Below are 24,035 nucleotides of genomic sequence, written 5' to 3' on the forward strand. Positions count from 1 at the left end.
TATAACCACCACACAGTCTATCACACTTATGAGTAGACAATCTAGCCCTTTAGGCTCCCTTACTTACAATGTTACAACACATTAGGCAAGCTGGCGTTCTTTTATTGATCTTCCTTTGGCACTGTAAGGTGACTGTGAATGTGACGGTTCTGGTTGATACCTGTACTTGTATGATATATCATAAATTGACGGCATTTACTTTTTCCTTTGTGAAGCTCAATGAAAAACCTATTGAAAAAAAAACATTTCCTATCTTAACATTTCTAACATTTTGGAATTGATTGATGGCATTTCCTTTGTCACTACATTACATCAAGTAGTTTTCAAATATTCAATAAATTGTGGAGAAGGTAGTGACATACAGTGTGCTTCCGCTGTGCAAACCTCAGTAGCTCTTCCTCATGTTATGAGTTCTGCTTTCCCACGCATGTGTCACATTTAAAGTAGAACTGGAGCCAAAACTTTTCTGAGGAGGGTTATAACCATTTTTTGCCATCTGTGTCCCATTGGGGAGATTTCCCTTCACTTGCTGTCCAATAATCACAACAGGAAAATTCCTCCAAAAAGAGGGAAAATCTTATTAATCAGCAGGTTTACCAGAACTAATGTCCCCATTGGAAGATTTACCCTCTATTCTTGTACCCAACATTTGAGATTTTCTTTCACTTTCAGTGATAACAGTCACCAGGACAAATAGAGAGGGTGAATCTCTCTAATGGTTATCAATAAAAACCTATAAACCTAAAAACACTATCCAAATCTGAAAAAAAAAAGTTTTGGCTTCATTTGCACTTTAACATGTCCAACTTTCACCATTCTGAAAAACATAAGGATATATTTCTATTATGCCTTTCAAGTATTTGTGTTGCTTGTTCTGAAATAACCTTTTGACTTTGCTCCTCCGCTGAACAATAGATCATGCACTGTGGTTGCTGGAACAATTATCAGAAATAGTTCTTATCTAGATTGCACTGTGGCTTTCAGATCCAATGGAAAGCAATGCTTTTCAAAACAACTGAAAACAACTGCATAGCCCTTGACTGGAAATACTAGTAACCAGGTAGAAATGTGCAGATTTGAGTACCTTTGATGGTTTTCACTTTAATCTACAGTGTACATGAGTGTTATAAGAGATATGGAAGAGTTGCCCAGCATTTTAAATTTTTCATTTTTTAAATGTCTGTACATTTAGTTTTGTCTTGTTTCTACTTGTACATCAGCACTCTTGTAGTGCAGCCTATTGTTTTGAGTTCTATGACATTTGTAACACTTACAGTATAAGAGATTACTTACAGAGTTGTTCAATGTGGCTCCTAAACAGGAAATGAAAGTGTACCTAAACACAAGAACATACATTTTATTGTAGTTTATCAATCCTGTAGTGGCTGCATTAGTTTTCTTTTTTCTGTTTTTTTGGTGGTTTTTGGTTTCATTTCACCTGGTGATCCTGCAAGTAATACACTTCATGTACTCATTATCACTCACTGTATTGTCAGGGCCCGATTTCCCACAAGGCCAACCAAGGCCCGGCCTTGGGGCAGCAGGGAGTAGAGGGGCAGCAGGGGTGTGGAATTCCTATCTCCTGACACCCGGGACATGCAGTGGGGAAGCCGCCACTTATTTTGTATGCATGCAGCCTGCAGGTCTGCCATTCTCCATTGGGGGGGTTAGCAGGTAGGGTGACATATTGAGGAACTTGGCCTTGGGGCAGCAGAGAGAGAGTAAATCCAGCCCTGTGCATTGTATCTATGGAAGAGCAGATATGTCTCAGGAAGTGTGTTTGGGGAGGTGCTCTGTTTTTGCATAGAAAACAAAAACAAAAAAGGGGGTGATCGCACTGCCTGAAATAATATTGCAGAGTGCACATGATGCACTTGTGGATTTGTAGCAAACACAAGAGTTATTTTTTTTTGCACTTAAAAGATATATAACGAGCTGCATTGAATGGTGTATTTAACAGGCCAAAGAGGAGTAAATAAGGGAAGTTCATTGTTTGTGTTTACATACACTTCACCTGCATTTGTCATGCCTCTTATCTCAATAAAATTATTTTAAGTTTGTTATATCTATAAAGGTAAATTCAAATGGTTGGTTTTTGGCATCTGACAAAGCGTAACTGTACTTTGAAAGGATAAATATAATCTCATATGGTTATGTTTTAAAGCAGAACTTCAGGTGAATCAAATCTTAGCCCTTGCAGGAAGGCTACCCCGTACTGCAAGGTTTAAGTGCTTGTTTTGCTAAGGGAGCTAAAATAACAAAGTTATACTCGCCCAAAGCACAATCCTGGCTTTCTCTTACACTGCTCCCTCCAGCCCGTCACCTCCTCTGCTCCAGAGATGGTATGTCACCCGGCGGCGTCACATCCAATACACTGTATAAGATGTTATGACTCACAGGACCTTAGACCGCTGAGCAGAGGGCGAGTGAGGCTGAAGGGACCGGACTAAGAGCAAGCCAGAATCGTGGTCCAGGTGAGTATAACTTTGGTATTTTAGCTCCATAGACAAAACGAACACTTAACCCTTGCAGTGCAGGGGTAGCCTCGCTGCAAAGGTTAAGATTTGATTTTCACAGAGTTCAGCTTTAAGTTATACTTAAACTCCCCCACAAACTCCCAAAGTCTTATAATTATCTATCTGCCTCCCTACCAGATCTCACTGTGGGGCCTATAGGGAGCCACGCAGTGGCCTCTGCAAACTCTCCCACCACCTTGCTTCTTCTGCACCCACTGGAAAAATCACATTCACTTCTATAGAGAGGCCGTCTATCATTGGAACGTCTTATGAAGGTCTCTCCATAGGAATAATTGTGATTTTGTTTTCCCCATACATGCACAGAAGACGAGGGACAAGCTGGGAGAGTCTGCATCAGAGGCTGTATGACTCCCTGTGGGCTGCACATCATAGGTCTTGCAGGAGCGTGGTCAAGTGAGAGGCAAGCTTTTTTAATTGTCAGTCTCTTTTTACATTGTATGGGGGATTGGTAGGGTGTTCTATGGGATTTGGATCTGGACTCATTGGCAGCCAGTCCAGTACTCTCCAGCGCTTTGTCTGAAACCATTTCTGGGTGCTTTTTGATGTGTGCTTTGGGTCATTGTCCTGCTGTAAGACCCATGACCTCTGACGGAGACCCAACTTTCTGACACTAGGCCCTACATTGCACCCCAGCTTTCTTTGGTAGTCTTCAGATTTCATAATGCCGTGCACACAGTCAAGACATCCAGTGCCTTCAGCAGCAAAGCAAGCCTATAACATCAGTGAACCGCCACCATGTTTAACTGTAGGGACTGTATTTTTGTCTTTAAAGGCCTCATTTATTTTCTGAAAACAGTAGAATGATGGGCTTTACCAAAGAGCTGTCATTTTGTTTCGTCTGTCCACAGCACATTCTCCCAAAAGGATTTTGGCTTCCTCAGGTAAGTTTTGGCAAACTCCAATCTGGCTTTTTCATGTTTCTGTGTCAGCAGTGGGGTCCTCCTGGGTCTCCAAACATAGCATCCCTTATCATTCAGATGTCGACGTATAGTGTGAGCTGACACAGTTGTATCCTGGACCTGAAGGTCAGCTTGAATTTGTCTGCAAGTTCATGGAGGGTCTTTATCCACCATTCGAACAATCCTTTGTTGCAATCTTTGATCAATTGTTCTCTGCCATCCGCGCCCAGGGAGATTAGTTACAGTGGTATGGGCTGTAAACTTCTTGAAAATGTTGCACACAGTGGACACAGGAACATTAAGATCTCTGAAGATGGACTTGTAACCTTAAGATTGTCCATGCTTTTCCACAATTTTTGTTCTCAAATCCTAAGACAATTATTTGGTGCTCTTTCTCTTCTCCATGCTCCGTGTGGCACACAGACACACAACAGAAAGGTTGAGTACATTTTTCACCATTTTAACAGGTTGCCGGTGTGATTTCTATATTGTCAGCACCTGTTAATTGATACAGGTGACTTTAATTACAAATTAGCACCACAAACTTGGAATGCAATTATTTCTTGCAATTTGGAGAAGGTGCCAATCATTTTGTCCAGTCCATTTTTGCAGTTTTGCGTGGAATGTGTCAGGTTTGGCTTTTCTTTTCTCAACTTTTTTGTGTCATACCAATACAAACAAAAGAAATAAACTTGAGAATGCCTAAATATTTATAATTGCTAAACTTTTCTGCGCGAATTGGTGCATTATCTGTCAGTAAAATGCAGGGGTGCCAATATTTTTAGCCATGACTGTATGCCCCTTAGTTGTGATCGATGTGGAGCAAGCTCATAGATGCCCAGTGTGCCTGAAACTGAAACAGTCCCAGGTGTTAAAGATTTATACTTCTAGAAATCTATACTATATATAGTGTATATAGAATGTATACTACTAGGTCTATATTATCTAGAATTGTCTTTATCATTCACAGACTAGCACATCACAATCAAAACACATTGCATCCCTAACATCATACTATATTTATTTATTAGAATGCTACACTGTGAATGGGGCTGATTACCGAGGGACACAGAGCCAGACATCCTTGGACTGTGGGAAGCCTTGCCTCTTCTGGAATGAGACCTTTCAGCATCCATACAACACTTTGAAATACCCCAATGGAGAGGGAGGTTTGGGAGATCACAACTGCTGCAGGTATGAATGCATATTTATACTGAAAGTGTTTTCTAACCCTGTGTAATTGTAGTAGCAAACATAAAAAGGACTGTTAATATGTATGCAGTTACTCTGCTCTGTGAACATATGATAACTGCATTACAGATTAGTGCTTGGTAAAGCTAAAGGTATAGTTAGCACAATGGTCTGCTAGAATGAAACACTGCAGGCTGTATTTTTTATTTTATTTTAGTAAATAGGTATCTTTGATAGGACATTTTCCCTCATCCATAGAAGGCTATGGATCCAAGGCAGACTGTCGGTACTGGAACCCATGGTACTGCAAAGGAGCCCATAAGGAAGACCCATTCCGCTCTCCTCCTTGACCGCATATCATCTGCTTCCTCTAAATACGGCCCAGAAAAAAACTAGATGCATGTGTTTCTGTAGCTGATGGTGGTGATATCAAGGGAGTTGGGCCTGGCACAAGTATGTCACTGATTGATGGGCATTGCAGGGACTTGGAAAAAAAGGAGGGATGGGCATCTGCAAAGACATTTTAAGCACAGTGCAGGTCCGAAGAAAGATTTCGACAAGTGACTTTCTTTCATGTGGCAGAAGCTGGCAAAGGGATCATACATAAATAAGGCAACAGTGTTTATCATTCAAGTGCTATTAAAGTAAAAAAAGATGATGTTTCTTGATGTTTAAACTTTGTAGTTTCCTGCAGAATCAGCTGGTCTCCTGAGCAGTGGTCCTGATATCCTGTTTTAGGGTGGCTCCTTTCCTTTGCAGGATCTTTTGGAGCCACCCTTGTGTGCGTTGGAAAGCTGTGTGTGTGTCCACAAACACACAGGCACAGCAGGGCAAGCTGCTCCCCTGCTCCTCCTTCTTCCCTTCTCCAGCCAGTGATCCCTTGTGATCTTGTACTGGACAGAAAGTTCAGGAAAGCCGAGCTTAGAGAGTTGGAGTCAATTGTTAAGATATATGATGAGTGCAAGTGCAAATTGTAAATAAATATTTTGCTGGGCAATGTATATTTGTTTGATCTGGATTCAATATTAAAAATAAAGCTTAAGCCCTCTTCACTCCGCACCTGTAATTACAGAAAAAAAACAAGTATTTGAAATGCTTACTTGCTGTGTTTTTCTTAGCCCTTTCCTGGGAGTGTCTAATTACTGTCTAACCAGGGTCCTCTGCTCGCCCCATCTCCCTACATAAACTTTTATGTAGCTACTGGGGGAGGAGCAAATATGATTGCTATAAAGCAGGGGTAGGCAAACTCCACCCCTCTAGCTGAGGTGTAACTATAAATCCCATCATACATCTGCCTCTTAGAGTCATGCCTGTGGCTGTCAGAGTCTTGCAATGCATAAGGGGATTTGTAGTTGCAACATAGCTGGAGGGCTGGAGTTTGCCTACACCTGCTATAGAGTGTCACTTCAGTGAAAGCTCGGAGTCTGCTGCAGCTTCTGACATCACATCCAAGATGGCGGCACCCAGCTACAGTCTCAGGCCTTTTGGATGTATACAAAGTTGGTTTTTACAGGTAAATAACATGCATAAAATATGTTAAATGCACATATAATCTTTTGTTGGAATAAATGGTCTGGCCACAGGGTCTCTTTAAATACAACTTTTAACATGTAACAGTCTGTAGCCCAGTTTTCTAATATCACAAAGCAGCCGCATTCTATAGGAGAGGCTGCTTTGTCACTTCCCAGATCTCCCTTGTTCCATGAACACTATACCAGTCCATTCCTTCTGGTGCCAGGCAGGGCTGATTGATTTCCAAATACCAAATGAGAGCTGCTTGCAACACTAATCAGGACTGAAGTCCTGCGAGACAGATTGCTGTATGGCAGACCTTTGTGCACAGTGCTTCTGCCAATAAAATGAATACCGTATATACTCGAGTATAAGCCGAGATTTTCAGCCCATTTTTTTGGGTGAAAAGTGCCCCCCTCGGCTTATACTCGAGTCAGCAGAAGAATGTTGCTACTGTTTTATCACAGGACCTAGTTTCTTCCTAGACATGGCCAGGATTATTCGCTGTAATGGCTGTGTATGTGCCTGCAGAGCTGGCAACTGCGATTGGCAAACACAAAGCTGCCAACTGAGCAGCAGGAAAAAAGTGATATTTTTAGATCACATCTTGGCATGTAACACTGACTACAACATTATATGACGGCGTGAACTTGTACAGACAGAAAAATGGAGTTATACTGCTCGTATGTCTTTGTCCTAATGTCTGGTGCCCAGTATGTGGTCCAGATTACCTGTCTGAACAATACAGCCTGCAGATTTCCAGTGATATAGATCTGGCCTATGTGAACAGAATTATTACTGCTTTTAGTTTCTGAAAATGATTAAGTTTACATCCGTATCTATAATATAGTATTGTGCCATCAAGCTCTAAGTAGGGCTGGAACTAATGATTATTTTCATAATCGATTAGTAGATTAATTGGATTAAAAAAAAACAAAAAAATACCATCCTTAATTTAAAATAAAATACACAAATGCAGTGTTACAAACATAAAGTTTACTTCAGAAGAAAATTGCATGCACAATTTTTAGCCATTGCACTGCACTGGAAGGCACAGCATTGCGGTACCGTGCGTTCCTGTGCAGGCGATCACACTGTGGGTGGGAGGCGAGTTTGGAGTGCCATTGAAATGAATGGCACTGCAATGCACTTCCAACAGCAGAATTTGTCCGGCTAATACTGCAAATGACTTTTTCCCACCATTTATCATTTTTTTAAAATAATTGTGTTGTGTAAATAATTGTGTTGTAAGCACATGGCGCTGGAATAGCTTCAGCCAGGGAATGACAGCTGCCAGTGGCAAAATTCTGCAGACGGCAGCTGAATGTAAATACAGCAGGTAGTGGGCTCGTGCAATAGCCAGCCTGGTATTGGCCATTTCAAATTGCAATAGCCAATAGCAGGCTGGTTATTGCACCCGCCCACTGCTTGCTGTGCCCTCCTCCCAGCATGGCGGAGAGAGCTAGCGGATCCAACCAACTAACTGATAATGAGAACAGTTGACAACTATTCTCATAATCATTTATTATCGATCAATCGATTAGTTGGTTGCAGCCCTAAGTCTAAGTGTAGTATATTGTACTAGGGTCATTTTATTGATATATGTGTTCATGCATGTAGATATACTTCTCATTTATTTAAAGTGGGCTTCTAGACATTTTTTTTTTATTTTGGGCAGAAAGGGTTAGAACCTATGGCAGATCTTTATTAATGTCTGTAAGTGAGTACATAGACAGAAATAAAAACCCAATCATTTTTCACTTTGTCCAGAACTAAAAAAAAATGCTTTAGCGTTGCACTTTTAGATGTACTTTAAACCTTATTAGTTACCATTACAGCTGCTGATATGTCCTTAGTACTCCCTCCTACAATCTTAAAGTGGCACTTTACCCCTTTTCACATCAGCATGCAGTTCTGTCCTAGTCACATGTGCCAGTGTTCCAGGAAGTAAAGGGACATATTTTAATCTGCCCTTAGTAAAAATGACCACCATGAGAAGAATGGGAAGGAAAAGAAAAGTAAGGTATGCAAAAAATAAAAAGCCGGCAATTATCTAAATGTATCTGTTTGTAGATTGCCATTAGTAAACATTTCTAAAGGTGTGTTGGTTGTCTTTTCAAAGATATGGATAAAGTTCCACTTTAAATGTAAAGCTTGTAGACTTTGGGCTGGCCTGGGACTCAGAGGGAAAAATATATGAACTGGAATATCTGCCAACAGGAAGTAAAGATAATAGTTCCTACCCTAAGCCAACAATTTGTGTATGTGATGGGGTGCAGTGTTATTTGAAAAGACGGGTGGAGCTTAGTGACATCACTCCTTAGTAATATTATGTAAAATTCCCAAGTATTTCCAATGTATCACGGAGGAATGCTGTACGTATAAACGTACGTATGACAGTTCTTGGCTGTCATGGTGGAACAGTGCAAGGACACTGTCATGTATAAAGACTTGACATTGTATACAGGTTTTTTTCAGTGGGACTGTAGTAACAAGGACACTTAAAGGGGGCTAGTTATAAAGGAAAATGAAGAAACAAAAAGCGCACAAAACTTTGGGTCTATTTTGCAGTTAGAGATAAGTGATGGTTTAGAAACTCATGAAGAAACTTTGATGGTGGTTTACTAAAGAAATAGAGCATGTTCACTTTGCAAAGTGAAGGTTCACTTAGCTTAATGAACCAAGTGAACTTGTCTTCAATACAATCAGGTGTAAGCAAAAATTTAAAATGTTTCTATTTCCCTTGTACATAAGGTATGCAAAGTGAACACAGCTTCACCTTATTTGCTGTACTCCTTTGGTAAAGCAGCCTTATTTCTCTTGTTTAATCAAATCCCAATGATAAGTTCTACAGCACCAGCCGTTCATCACCTTCTTAGCAATTAGATAATCAGGGTATGTCCTCCTTTTTCAAGTATGAAGCAAAAATGAGAGTTACATATGTGTTTTTATGCACAAATAAAAACGTTCTTTGAATTTCAGCCGGTTCAGAATACAATGCAGGATAAAAAAAACTAGTATATGTATATATATATATACCGTATTTGCCGGCGTATAAGACGGGTTTTGAGACCTTAAAACATCCCCCGAAAATCGGGGGTCGTCTTATACGCCGGGTACATATGGAAGGATACGGTATACTGTATGTAGCTTCGGCTACATACAGTATATCGTGCTGAGCCAAGTATATATATATATACCGTCATGGCCAAAAATATTGGCACCCCTGAATTTCTGTCAGTTCATGCACCACTTCGCACAGAAAATTGTTGCAATTACAAATGTTTATGCATTCTCATGTTTATTTATTTTGTTTGTATTGGTATGACAAAAAAAAAAGTTGAGAAAAAAAACCCAAACCTGGCACATTCCACGCAAAACTCCAAAAATGGTTTGCACAAAATTATTGGCACCTTCTCCAAATTGCAAGAAATAATTGCATTCTAAGTTTTTGTGGAAAAGCATGGACAATCTGTTCCTGCGTCCACTGTGCGCAACATTGTCAAGATATTTACAGCCCATGGCACTGTGTCTAATCTCTATGGACGTCGACGAAAGAGAACAACTGATCAAAGATTGCAACGTAGGATTGTTCGAATGGTGGATAAAGACCCTCAATCAACTTCCAGACAAATTCAAGCTGCCCTTCAGGCACAGGATACAACTGTACGTCGCCATCTGAATGAAAAGTGACGCTATGGTGGGAGACCCAGGAGGACCCCACTGCTGACACAGAAACATGAAAAAGCCAGATTGGAGTTTGCCATAACTTACCTGAGGAAGCCAAAATCCTTTTGGGAGAATGTGCTGTGGACAGACGAAACAAAATGAAAGCTTTTTGGTAAAGCCCATCATTCTACTGTTTTCAGAAAAAGAAATGAGGCCTTTAAAGAAAAAAATACAGTCCCTACAGTCAATCATGGTGGAGGTTCACTGATGTTATAGGCTTGCTTTGCTGCTGAAGGCACTGGATGTCTTGACTGTGTGCACGGCATTATGAAATCTGAAGACTACCAAAGAATTCTGAGGTGCAATGTAGGGCCTAGTGTTAGAAAGTTGGGTCTCCGTCAGAGGTCATGGGTCTTACAGCAGCACAATGACCCAAAGCACACATCAAAAAGCACACAGAAATGGTTTCAGACAAAGCGCTGGAGAGTACTAGACTGGTCAGCAATGAGTCCAGATCTGAATCCCATAAAGCACCTGTGGAGAGATCTCAAAACAGCAGTTGGGAAAAAGAACCCCTTCAATGTGAGAGACCTGGAGCATTTGGTAAAGAGGTGTAAGAAACTCATTGATGGCTCCAGGAAGCGATTGAGCTCAGTAATTTTTTCCAAGGGCTGTGCTACCAAATATTGCAACAATTTTCTGCACGACAAAAATGCAGGCGTGCTAATATTTTTGATCATGACTGTGTATATGTATGTATATACATATATGTAATGTAAATGGGTAAGCCGTATTAGTCCAGTAGATAAGATGTAAAAAAAAGTATTGTAGTATGCGATGATACCTTTCTTATTGGACTAACAAAATATATAAAAGACGAGCTTTCGAGAGTTAACCTCTCTTCTTCAGGTCAGAAGCATACACTCTTCTTCAGGTCAAAGATTATTGCTTCTGACCTGAAGAAGAGAGGTTAACTCTCGAAAGCTTGTCTTTTATATATTTTGTTAGTCCGATAAGAAAGGTATCATCGCACACTACAATACTCTGTGTTTTTTATATATATATATATGAATAAAATAACTGTATATAAATGCATTTCTCGCTACAGAAAGATTTTGTTACCTTAACTTTCACACAGGCAGCAAACATCAAAACCTCATTTTCATAAATGCTTTGTTTCACATAAAACAAATGAGAAGAATCAGTATGTATATTGGGTGAAAACTGTGACAACACTGGAGTAATGGTTATTGTAGGCCATGCTTCATGGGTATTTTATGGAAATAAGCCATTCCTAAAGGAGACAGGACTCCTAGGTAAATGCCAAATTATAATGCACCCGGACTGTATTTAATTTCCTACCCACTGAGTTTTTAAAGCATAACTCAACCTTTAGCACCGGACCTTATCATCTAAAAATAAAATGTAATAAAATGTATCCTATGTAGAAAATAATATTTAGTTTATTGTACTTTCTAATAACAAATATGAAGAATATGTTTATAAAACAAATGCACCATTGTAGCAAGACCGAATGACAACAATGTAGTTCCAGACCAGCCTTTTATTAACTAGGGTAATGAGGTAAGGGGAATGAAAACTGAGGTAAAGGGGAACTCTGATGTGAAGGGGAAACTGATATGAAAGAGGGGGTTCTGATGTGAAAGGGGGGATACTGATATGAAGGGGGCTAAAAATGCAAAGGGTAACTCTGATGTGAAGGGGGGAATCTTGATTTGAAGGGGGCACATCGAGGTGAAGAAGGAGGCCCACTTTTTTTTGGTGTTTTTGTGTAGGGTCCTCCTTAAGATTTTGCATTCTTTTGAAGGGTGCCATGACTATAAAAAAGGATGAGAAACGCTGTAGCAGTTAGATATGGTTATGTTTTCTACAATATACTGTACATAAACATATACATGTCTCTATTTGTAAAGTTCATTTATTTATTTTACTAACAGCACAATATTTACAAGCTGGAATGCAATCATTTTGGCAAGACTGCAAAATACAAATTTGGTTTCACATTTCCTTTTGTACCAACAGATGAGAAAACAATTGTGACAGCGCCAAACACAGAGCATGTACTGGTACCTATAAAATGTTCAGGGCCCATTCACATTTGTGCATTGTGGCTATGCACCTGCTCTATGTGCATTGCATTGTGGTGCCATTTATGGTTACAGTAGAGCTCAGCGCACATATACTGTGCATTGTAGTGCACTCTGTTGCTAAAAAAATTCACTTTTTAAAATCTGTTGTGGTGCTTTTGGTAGCCAGTTGAATGGGATGCCTTAACGGAACGCACATTAATATGTGCCATAACACAGGGTAACACGTGTGCATTATTGCACCCCAACTAAACCTGAATATGTGATTACAAGACTGGTTGAACAGAATTGCAAGTGGAATAGCTCTCTTATGTGTATTTAGCTGCTTCAGGTGTTCAGGTGTAAGCATACCAGAAGGAGGTTGCACACGTAGGCACAATCCCAAAAGCAGAAAAAAAATTCTAAAACATACACACTTAGCCCCCATTCACACGAGTAACAGCCGGCCCGTACAGAACCGTGCTGCGTGCACAACCATATCGGGCCGCTCCCGGGAAGGACAGGTGCTGCGTGTGATTACACGCAGCAGCCTGCTCTTCTCTATGGGAGCATGTGGACGTACGTCGCCCTATGCTCACCCGAACTGCATGTCCGTACGGGTGCGTATGTCCGTAATTGTACGCAGACAGGATGGATCTGTACGGGCCGGCTGTTATTCATGTGAATGGGGGCTCAGACACATGCACATACTTATGTGCTGGTGGGAGGACAGAGTACAACTAGACATCACCTGCACAGGTTCATGACCTGATCCAGTTAAAATGATCTTGAACTCGTCATAGATCTATAGGCAGCTTTAGTTAGATAACATATAACAAAAGGTACAAACAAAATATTACTACCCAGAACCATGTAACCCAAGTGGTCTGAGACCTAACCCCTGTCAAATCACATTGTTCCAAAAAAACTACAATCCTAGTAGTGTAGGGGTTCTGAACGAGGCGCCAGACTGGTGTGTAAATACATATCAATTTATTAAATATCTTAAAAATACCATGATTCAGGCATAAAATACATTCATGATTACTAGATTCCTCAATTCCATTCTCTAAGGTCATGATTTACAGAAAATATACAAGATTCATGAATTCCTCATTAAAGGAGAACTATGGGGCTAAGGCTTTTCCCCATAGTTCTCCTTAGGGTAACGGGAGGACACAAACTAGCGTCCTCCCGTCACCCTAAGCTCAGTATACCGCGAGCTGTAGCTCGCGGTATACTGAGATGCCGCAGCTGAAGCGGATCCCGACAATTATGTCTGGATCCTCCCCAGCTGCGTGACCGACAGCTGGCTCTGCCTATGTAGAGAGCCGTGACAGGATTGAGAGGTGAGCGAACGCCGGTATGTGTTCGCTCACCTCACGATCTACTAAGCCGACCTGTGACAGTCTCATTGTCACAGGTTGGCTAGAACTATGAAGTGAGTGAAAAGCACTCACCTCATAGTTCTCCTTTAATAGTCTAATTTCATATTAAACATATTCTACATAATATTTAAAACCGTAGGCAAAATCCTATTCAATTGTTTCATATTCTTATCACATATTGTATTGCAAAAATCCACAAATTTCCAACGTGTTTCGTTCATGTACTTCATCAGGGAGTATTGTGGTAGGAATCTAATTAAGAATATATAATCCATTGTTTATTTTTTATTTTTTTTGAATAACATTTTTGTTTTATTAAAGTTTCGTACAAACAGCGTAAAGAACATATTTCCGAGTGGATCAGAATCCCGCACCTCAAAGACATCATGCGGCTGAGCCATTGGTACACACAGATAGCCCGGGGTTCTTATGATCTATAATATGGCCGTAATAATTATTTTATTACTTTATTTAATCTCACTGGTTGAATATTTCGAAATCCTTAGTGTTATGTTAGTGTTAGTGGAAGCTAGGTAACACTACACCAGCAAGTTTAGAGGGTAGTTGAAAGTTTTTTAGCGAGTTTCTAGGAGAATGCTGATGCCATAAGAAAGAGCTATAGATGGAATCTAGTTGTTTAAAATGAGTCAAGGGTATGGTACAATGTTAGCTAAGATATACAGCGGTTTGGGTGAAAAATGCATTTTTATTAAATTCACCATTCCTATTAGAAATAGGAGTCTATTAGGGCTAGATATTGGGAGCACTGGGGGGCATTGGGGGGGCAGAATTGTCACCCTAGTACAGGACATGTGTTAGGAATACTGAAATATCTCCATAACATAGGGGAGAGGTGTCCTGTAGTCCACAAGGAATGCTTTCACTGACGTAACCCCTAGTCTAATTTGTTCTGTGCCTCTATACTAAACTCTCATAGTGCCATTGCCAACGGCTACTACTTTGATTTGAGTGCATTGGAAAATACATGTCTGCTGATGAACCTTGACTTTTCTTGCACTCGATTATCACAAAACTATCACAATACAATATTTTATTAAATACAGCTGCATCCAAATGTTGCCTACTCCTATGCCCTTGTGTATACTAAAGCGCTTCTGCAATCCTGAGTAATGCCATGTAACATACCAACACAACACTATCAAAGCCTTTTACTATAGTTTCCTTGATTCCTTATAAGCTCCTTCTCATCACTTGTTCTCTCCTCCTAAATCCTTGTGTTGGCTTCCCTGAACTTAAAAGGTTTTTAATACCCCTTCATTTACTCTGTTATGAACATTACATCACAATCCCTTAAGATTCCATAGCAGTGTGCTGATTATGTACACCGATCAGATGAGATCTGCTGAGTCTCAGAAACCATATAATATAATTCAGCAGTGTGAAGGCAAGTAGGCTTGGAACAAATATTTAGCAAGTGTGACTTAAATAATAAAATCAAACACATATGAGTAATATGCTTTGCTATTACATACTCCCAATGTTTTTATAAATATGATTTTTCCCAGAAGATAGTGTATATATATGATATATTGTATCTAAAGCATCACAATTACAGAAACATGGGGTGATTATATGATATATATTGTAAATATGAGGAATATAGGACCACATACAATGATGATATGCATGACTGGCTGTGTTTGACAAGCAGTACAAGAACTGTGTCGATTATCATATTACAGCTTTTAAAATTCTGTGCCAAATGAACTGTATGGAACAAATGAATCCTTATATAATTAAGATACAAAAAGCTGTTTAATATTCTGGCACAGAGATTTAAAACCTTAAAATTACACTTTAGTCAAACATGACTATACATGAACATTTTAATTCAAAATTGTTCATGACTAGCGTTCTGTTCTACCCTAGCATTTAATGTATTCAGGTGGCTGCCCTAATAGTTAAATCCTTGTTCTGCCCATATAGTTTAAAACTAAAACTAAAGACCAAATATTCCTAGGTTCCAAGCAACTCCTTTAGATGCCACATAGAGATTGCACAGCTTCAATCCTGTTTAGCCCCACCTAGAAACACTGTGAAAAGCCTTCTAAATCTGGCTGCAATGCAATATATAAAGGTTGTGTTAAAGGCAAGGTGTGTGAGCTATCTAGCTTCACCACAGCTGTAATATGTCCTATCCAGCATCAGTGATGTGCTAATGAAATCTACTTGTTAACTTAACCTTAAAATAAACTCTGCTTTTGTTGAGAATCTAAACAAATCGGCTACAAGTGAAATATATCAAATGTAAGTGTTTTTTTCAAACTTTTAAGCAGCTTCTTATCCTTTTCTGTTCTAAAATAGTAATATACATGATTTAAATGCAGTAAACACACTTTTGGGAAAAGGAAAAAGTGGTGGTATGGTTTGCATTATACTAAACCACTGCTCCCCAATTCCTCTTCATACAGTGGAAATGAAGGTAGCAGAGTTATACTTAGAGGCCTAGTTCACATCTGAGCATTCACGAAACGTGCTTGAGGTGGCATTCATTTCTAATGGCACCCCCTATGCGACTCGCAAGTCGGCATGTCCACGCGGCAAACGCGCACAACCGTCCACGAACACACGCATGTCCCGGGAACGCGCAGATGTGAACCAGGCCAGAGTGAACTTTTTCTTAGAGGTTGCCTTTGCTGACTATGTCCTAAAAAGGCTAATTGTCTAGCTAACCTACTAAGGAGACCCCTCTGGTTTCCATGCTTTCTCAGCCTCAGACCTAGAGCAAGTATGCACATCACAACAGTCAGAGTAAAGTCAGAACTGCATATTTGCTCCAATTCTGTGACTCAAAGAATTAAAGCCAGAAGGTCACCATGACAGCCAGGCAAATAGCATTTGCAGAAATAGTAGTCAGCAATGGCTTTTACATATGTTATGACTTCAACTTTCACCTGTCAGTTCAAGATTTTACTGCTTGATTAAAGATCTACCTTTGGCAAAACTACCTTTTGCTGTGTCAAAAAGCCTTTTTTTAAGTTTAAATAATCAGATTGGAGTTCTGCTGCTGTATTTGGGCCAAGCTAAATGTAAAAGTTAAAAAATGAATTACCCTTCCAAACTATTTGATGCCAGAATATAGGATTGCTGAAGCTTTCAGTGAAAACCACGCTGTTCCATAGCGCTACATACAACTTACAGGCATCTTATAAGCATGTACAGGTATTCCTCACTTAACGACGGAGTTCCGTTCCTACGACCAGGTCGTTAAACGAATTGGTCGTTAAGTGAGGACCTCTATACAGTACTGTACTGCATTAGTACAGTACTGTATAGCGTTGCAGATGTACAGTACCGAACAGTGTACATCGGGCAATGAAAATACTTACCGGGACCCGCAGTGAAGATCGGAGGACGTCACTTCCGCCGGCGACACGTCGCACTGGCGCTGACCCGCGAGGTCGGAGGTCGCTCGGCGGTCCGTCGTGAGTACAAGTGGTCGCAAAGCAGGTAAGTCATAACCGAGGAATGTCTGTAAATTAAAGGATTTTTTTTATCATGTCGCCCCCAAAGTCTCTGTGAAAGAGCCCTCTTTCCGCTATACAGTATCTTTCAAAAAAAAATTTTTTGCTTTGGTAAATGTCCATTTCCTAGTTTCCCATGCACCTTTTTGACAAAACCTTTCCTCTAGAGGGCTTGAAAATATCCAGCATTCAGTACCACAATTGCCCCCCTCACCATAGACTTTCAGTTTGGGTTTCATGAATTTCAGACAGGATTTAACAAACCCACTGTGAATCAAACCCAGGCAGATTCCACAATCCCTAAACCCTGCTCTTGTTCTTGTGGTTTAGTAAATCAGACTAAAGTGTATTTTTTATTGAAAATGTTGGTTTGATTAACAGTTGGGCAGATATCATGTCACATTAAAAAAAATTGCTACTGCCACCATTTTATTCTACAGGGTCTCTGCTTTCAGGAAGTATACATGGGGAGGTTCAAGTAATCTACAGGCCTACATTGTGCATTTCACTGTTTGTGCAAAAAACAATAAAACAGCTCTGTGAGTGAAAAGGTCATAGCGATGCCGGATAATAATTTTGAGCACTAATTTTTTTTGGCACACACACTTTAAAGCTCGACATATCTGGTATATTGACTCGCCATAACCTCATCTTTTATTTTGTAGAAAAAATTGGGATTATAATGTGTTTGTGTGCACTAAAATGTATTGTTTTGTATTGATGGAAGCTGTAACTGACATGCTTACTGCTATACACTGCTTTCGCATAGAGTGCACATTCTACAACCGTGTACTGAAGTGAACTATGGAGAACTAAATCAAATAATTGCACTTGAATCATAAAAATATACAAGTCTAGCTGTCAGAACCACAGCAATGTCTGCTTTTTATAAATCAATACATCAAAAGCTGCATGTTCTCATACCAGTCATACGTTTATACTTATACATCTCTTTTATCTGTGGCTCTTTGTTTTGTGCGTTTGTTGGCCCTACCCACGCCCAGGGAATTCTGTACATATGAGGGTAAAGAAACAGATTCTGCAGGCAGAGGAAAAGTGATCTCTGCTGTTGTGTCACTGAGATATGTGAAGTATGAAAGGTAGTTAGTTAATACTTCACACCTTTTGTTAGCGTAGAATCTTCACAGACATCTTCAGTACATTTGATAATCATACATATGGTGCACACCCAAACTTCACACGCATTCTGCAGCTCGGAAAACATTCTGGAAACCCAACCTTCCCACATACAGCACACATTCTTGCATCACCCATATGCTATATTGATAGCATTATCCACGTTTGTGAAAAGGAAGCATAGAAAAATGAAAAGTAATAATCTTTTATTTCCATATATAAGAAAAAGTAATAAACCAAAAATAAGAATTGAAAAAAAAAGTGCTGAGAATCATTTTAAAATGGGTACAATTACACATCTAATGTGTTATATATTATACAAATTTTTTATACTTATTTTTCACTGCTTAAATTCTATTCCTTTTATTTAAAGGGGACCTAGTTGTTCCCAACTGTTTGTCGCAGCTGAGAGTCCTGCCTAACACTCCTGACTACTATTGCTCGACTCCCTGGGGTGCTAGTTCTCAACCTCTGTAACCTCAGGACCCACATTTGTCCTTGGTACTGCAATGGAATGCACGGCATTGCAGTACTGCGCATTCTGGTTTGGGTGATTAAACTGTGGACGGGAGGTGCATTTGGGGTGCCATTCAAATGAATGACAACGCAACGCACCTTCCATGCCAGAGTACGTAGTAGGTGCAATTGCATGGTACAGTGAGTTAATCGTACAGGACTGTTCGATTAACGCACTGTACTAGTGTGAATAGGCCCTCAAAAATACTGACAGATACACACAACCACAGACACAATCTTGCACGCACATATATACACTACAAAACTTTTGTTTAAATTTTTTTTAGGATCCACCCAGTCTTCCTACCTTATGAGAACTGGAGTCGATCTTCAGCCTGTGGTCAGATGTGGGCTGCTGTGCTGTGACGGAGCTCCTTCTTAAGGTGCCCATACACTGGACGATTCTCGTACGAGAATCGCGGGAAGTCCCGCGATCGTACGAGAATCGTGCAGTGTATGGAAGGCGTGTGACCGTTTCTACTGTACGGTCGCACAATTTTTTTATTTCAAACATGTTGGAAAACCAGCCGAGAATCGTACGATTTTCGGCTGGTTTTTAACATGATCGAGAGATGACTGCCGCACAGGCCAGTGTGCACACGCAGAACGTGATGTCACTCTGGTTCAGGCACCTCTATGGGACATGCAAGGAAGCTGTAAGCAATGCATGTATGGATGGAGCTCCCTTGCAGCCATAGCTCCAGCCCACCCTACCTTAAGCTGACACTCGGCATCAAGCAGCATATGAATGGTTGCTCAGCGTGAGAACTGACAGTGCTGCACTAGGGGGGGGGGGGGCTGAGAAGCCTCTCATCTAGAAAAGTGGGAGGCACCTGGCAACCCACTGAACATGGGGTCTCAACCCACTGAAAACTGGGTCGCGACCCACTTTTGGGTCACGATCCACCAGTTGAGAACCAAGGATTTAGTGTATGGGCTGGCCCATACTTTTACAGTCAGTAGACTTGTGCTTGGATACAGAGGCTGAAATGCAATTGCACAAGGTTAATATATACACTATATTGCCAAAAGTATTGGAACGCCCGCCTTTACATGCACATGAACTTTAATGGCATCCCAGTCTTAGCCCTTAGGGTTCAATATTGAGTTGGAGCACCCTTTGCCGCCATAACAGCTTCAACTCTTCTGGGAAGGCTGTCCACAAGGTTTAGGAGTGTGTCTATGGGAATGCTTGACCATTCTTCCAGAAGCGCATTTGTGAGGTCAGGTACTGATGTTAGACGAGAAGGCCTGGCTCGCAGTCTCCATTCTAATTCATCCCAAAGATGTTCTATTAGGTTGAGGTCAGGACTCTGTGCAGGCCAGTCAAGTTCCTCCACCCCAAACTCGCTCATCCATTTCTTTATGGACCTTGCTTTGGGCACTGGTGCGCAGTCATGTTGGAACAGGAAGGGGCCATCCCCAAATATTTTACATGGCCTACCACTTCATGGCCGAGTTGCTGTTGTTCCCAGTTGTTTTTACTTTGTTATAATACCACTAACAGTTGACCTCAGAATATTTAGTAGCAAGGAAATGTCACAGATGGACTTATTGCACAAGTGGCAACCTATCATGTTACCACGCTTGAATTCACTGAGCTCCTGAGAGTAACTGTATATATATAGTTTTCATTAGTCACTCTTAATGTCCTTCACACAATACAGATGATTGCCAACCAAATTAAGATATTTACTGAGTCTATCTGAGACTGTGATACCAGTCACTGGGCATGAAAAATGCTCTTTTACCCATGCATAGGCTTACTATAAAAGTAGAACTAAGTGGAATGTGTGTCTAATGTGTTGTTGTTTGGGGATGCCAAGTGGTATAATTATACCTATGCTCTAATTGCTAGTTTAGGCTTATGAGCCTAGTAAATATGATGATATTATCATAAAATTCTGTGATAAAAAGATGTTTTTGACAGCTTTCAAAATGTTATGACTTTAGTTTTAAGGCCTGCAGCACATTATTTGGAGTTATAGATAACAAAGTAATAAGTCTTAGTTCTGGTTACTTATATTATTCATTGCTTCTTTTGTTATGAGTTCCAAAGATCAATTTTCAAAGCAAACCCCTATTTGATCCAAAAGCGATATTGACACCTGCATACTTTTCGCATACAAGAGGACCTTTCAAGCACTTTTGTTCCTCTTTACCTCTGGAGTTGATTGGGTCTCAGGTTAGAGGTTTGCCACTCCTGTTCTCCCTTTACTTCAGTATAGCTGTTAAACTGTCTGGATCTATCCTGCATCATTTTTAATTAAATAAATCTGCAAGTAAGAGAGATTTCTTTGTGAAATCACAAACAATGTAAAATTCAAAACATCATGGGAAATGGAATCCAATAGCTTTAGCCTTTTGAAAACTCCCACAAAGTATTGAGTTATAAATGGTATTAGTGCTTATGTTTTATAAGGTGAATTTTAGGTTTAATGCCTATTCAAAGCTGGTTAAGAAGATTAATAAGAAAATGTAATATTTGTTGGGCTTTACAAAAGACTGAAAAGCTCAATCACTCTATGAAAGAATGTCATATAGGTTAGAGCCTGCTGTTTCCATTATATGTTTGCTCAATGTGCTCTTAAATAAAAATGAGTGGCAGTTCACACGGCTATTTAGTAAACGTTAAGTGTTAATGATTACAGTAAATATGTAGGTAAGCTTGATGCAGTCAGGCATGCCAAACTACTCACCATGCCTTGCCAACCATGTGCCATAACACAGTAATGTATTTTTTCCATAGATGCATTTATTGTTTTTTTTGGACCCTTATGGCTTCATCTGCTGAAAGCTTCCATTGCTCCATTTTCTCTGAGAATCAATTTGTAAACAATGATTTGCTCATTAAATTCTCACGTGTGATGCAGAGCTGTGGGACTTCTTTTAGATAAAATATTGGAAAATTATCAGGGTTATTCACTAAGCTGCCGGAGGCAGCCGAGTGACTAACCGAGCCGTAGTGAAGTGAGCCGAACAACGTCGCTACGTACATTGGCTGCCTTCAGCTGAACCGAAGTGCAGAAGGACTTTTTTTTTTTCTTCAAAGGACTTTGACTCAGCCGATCCAGATGTTGGAGCCGAAGCTCACTCGCTGCAGTTCGCCCCTATTCACATAGGGGCCGAAAGGGTAGTGAGTGACTAGCCGAATGCCGCCAACGTACTGAGCAGAATAGGAAATCAATCAAAAAGTAAAAAAATGAATAAAGCTGAAATAAATGTTAAATCTTAAAAAAATTAAGATTAGAAAAAAAAACAACAATTGGGCGGAGCCAGCAGTGACAGATAGTTCCGCCCAACTGTTTCCTATTGGCCGGCACCTGCTAGAGTCTTCTCTCTCAGGTCCCGCGCCAAGGAGTAACTGGTGCGGAGCCGGCCATGACGTCACGGTTGGCTCCACCCAGTTGTCATTGTTTAATGACAGTTCAGCGTCCCCAGGTCATTTGGGGACGCTGGATTGTCATTACAACTGGGCGGAGCCGGCCGTGAGATCCACCCAGCTGTCATTTGCGAGGCATTTGGCCGACCTTCGGCTCTCACTTGCGCTCAGTCCAGCCGAAGCATATGCCTTCAGCTCGGCTGAGCCGCTCGCCCGCCCGCCTTCGGTAGCTGTAGGGCTATAGTGAATAGCCCGTACAGCAGCCCTTTGGTTCGACTGAACCAAAGGGCTGCCGCAACCAAAGCTAGCCAAAGGATCAGCTACGGCTGATCCTTCGGCTAGCTTTGTGAATAGACCTCTATGTGTTACATGCACCATTCTCCTCCTTATACATTGGTGTAGCCAGGTATATCGATATTTCAGTTAGATGTGTAATACATATGACAAATAGCACTGTAAAAAAGCAAACTGAGCAGTGGTCTTCAATACATTTGGAAAAGCATTTACTTTGCTCCATGTCACTGAAACGTATGGCAAGTGAAAAATTGCTTTGTGTTGTCATTGTTCTTATCATTCTTATTACATGATCCTAGACATGACTGCAAAAGCATTTCATGCATTTTTCTAAAGACAGCTGTTATCCCTTTGTTGGTTTTGTGCTTAGATGAAGCACTGAGATCTTAAGGAATGCTGAATTAAGTTTTGCTTGCTTAGAAGAACATTATATCAGAATACAGCATTATACAGCATACGGGGAGAACTTTCTGTATATATCATAGATAAACATGCACATAAAGACTAGCATAGACTAGTATTGCCCTACTGCGCAGTACCGTGCGTTGTGTTGCTTTTCAACAATGTAGTGCATGCACTACACTTGTTAGCTGCAAAACAACGCACGGTATTGCGGTACCATGCAGTGAGCGGTGCATTTAGAGGTGCCATTCCAATGAATGGCAATGCAATGCACTTCCCACACTGTAATCACATGGCAGGTGCGTTGTGCATTGCCGTGTGTTAATCACATGGTGTGTGTTAATCACATAGTGATGGTGGGAACCGGCCCTATATCCAGAAACTGAACCACATGCTCCTGTTAGAATCCAGGAACATACATGTGTAAGATTTAATTTGGGTATAAATCATTGTGAGATATAAATATAGGTAAGGTACATTTTTTTCCCTTTGTTTTTTACATCAAATAATTAAAAGTGTTAAAAACAGTGTTCTCCATAAGATAATACAGTAACTGGAAAATATTTCCCACATGTAGTCTTTTCATGCACATATTCTGGACTTTATGGAACTCTGGAATAGAAATATGCCAATCAGCAAAATTTTGAGGGCAGAGTGAGCTGCTCGCTGTAATACTCTTATTGGGCGCGTGTTGGTTATGCGCATATATGGGGGTTGTAGAGTAGCCACCGCTCCAAGCTCACTGCCATGATGGACTACAATCGCAATACAACTTGGCAAACTAAACATGAAATTGTAGTCCATAACAAGAGCGAGCTTGGAGAGGTGGCTACTTTAGAACACACACAGGGACCATGAGGAACAAAAGCACGCACCCTCCAGAAGGAAGGACAGTGTCAGCACCAATTGAGAGATGATTTGAGGATCTACAGCCGAGTGATACACAAATAAGATAAATTTTTGTTAATATGTAAGGTACTTGAATGTATCTTTAAGATTTAACTCCTGAGTTTAGTGTCACTTTAAATCTGATTTCACATTCTTTTGTGGGTAATAGCACTTTATTGCTCTTTACACATTGGTAGATCACAGAATATATCTAATGATCTAATGATGACAGGCTTCTCAGACATACAACTTGTATTTTAGGTTTAGCACAATGTATACTCTATTTTCTTTACTCCCCTAATTCTATGAACTTTACCTTCTTGTTTTGCCAGGAACCCAGATGGTGATGTCAGTCCCTGGTGTTACATAGCCGAGCATGAGGATGGAGTGTACTGGAAATACTGTGACATTCCAACCTGCAGAAGTAAGGCTGGAGAGATCTTCCTCTTAATCCTGATTTTCTTGTTAGAGATGTGGGAATTGTGCTAATTCTTTTATTTCTAGTACAAGTGCTAGGCTCAATAACCATCACACACAGAATATTTGAAGTGCTTTCAGAATGATGACATTACTGAGATTGTGCATAGCTGTGTTTGGAAGGCCAGCATCATGGTGTGAATGTTTTTTTTATATATATATATATATATG

At 40.3% G+C, this 24,035-nt stretch overlaps 1 protein-coding gene across 1 annotated transcript in view; it reads left to right on the forward strand.

Moving 5' to 3' along the window:
* The window catches only part of KREMEN1 (kringle containing transmembrane protein 1), a 155,705-nt gene that overhangs the window by 69,923 nt on the left and 61,747 nt on the right, over positions 1–24,035 (forward strand). Inside the window, exons 2-3 of the mRNA XM_018558492.1 lie at positions 4,468–4,630; positions 23,720–23,811. Of these exons, the coding sequence (XP_018413994.1) occupies positions 4,468–4,630; positions 23,720–23,811 (255 nt within the window). The remainder of the gene's footprint in view (positions 1–4,467; positions 4,631–23,719; positions 23,812–24,035) is intronic.

This window comes from Nanorana parkeri, unplaced genomic scaffold, assembly GCF_000935625.1.
Source record: "Nanorana parkeri isolate BGI_ZX_2015 unplaced genomic scaffold, ASM93562v1 scaffold343, whole genome shotgun sequence".
Classification (NCBI taxonomy): domain Eukaryota; kingdom Metazoa; phylum Chordata; class Amphibia; order Anura; family Dicroglossidae; genus Nanorana; species Nanorana parkeri.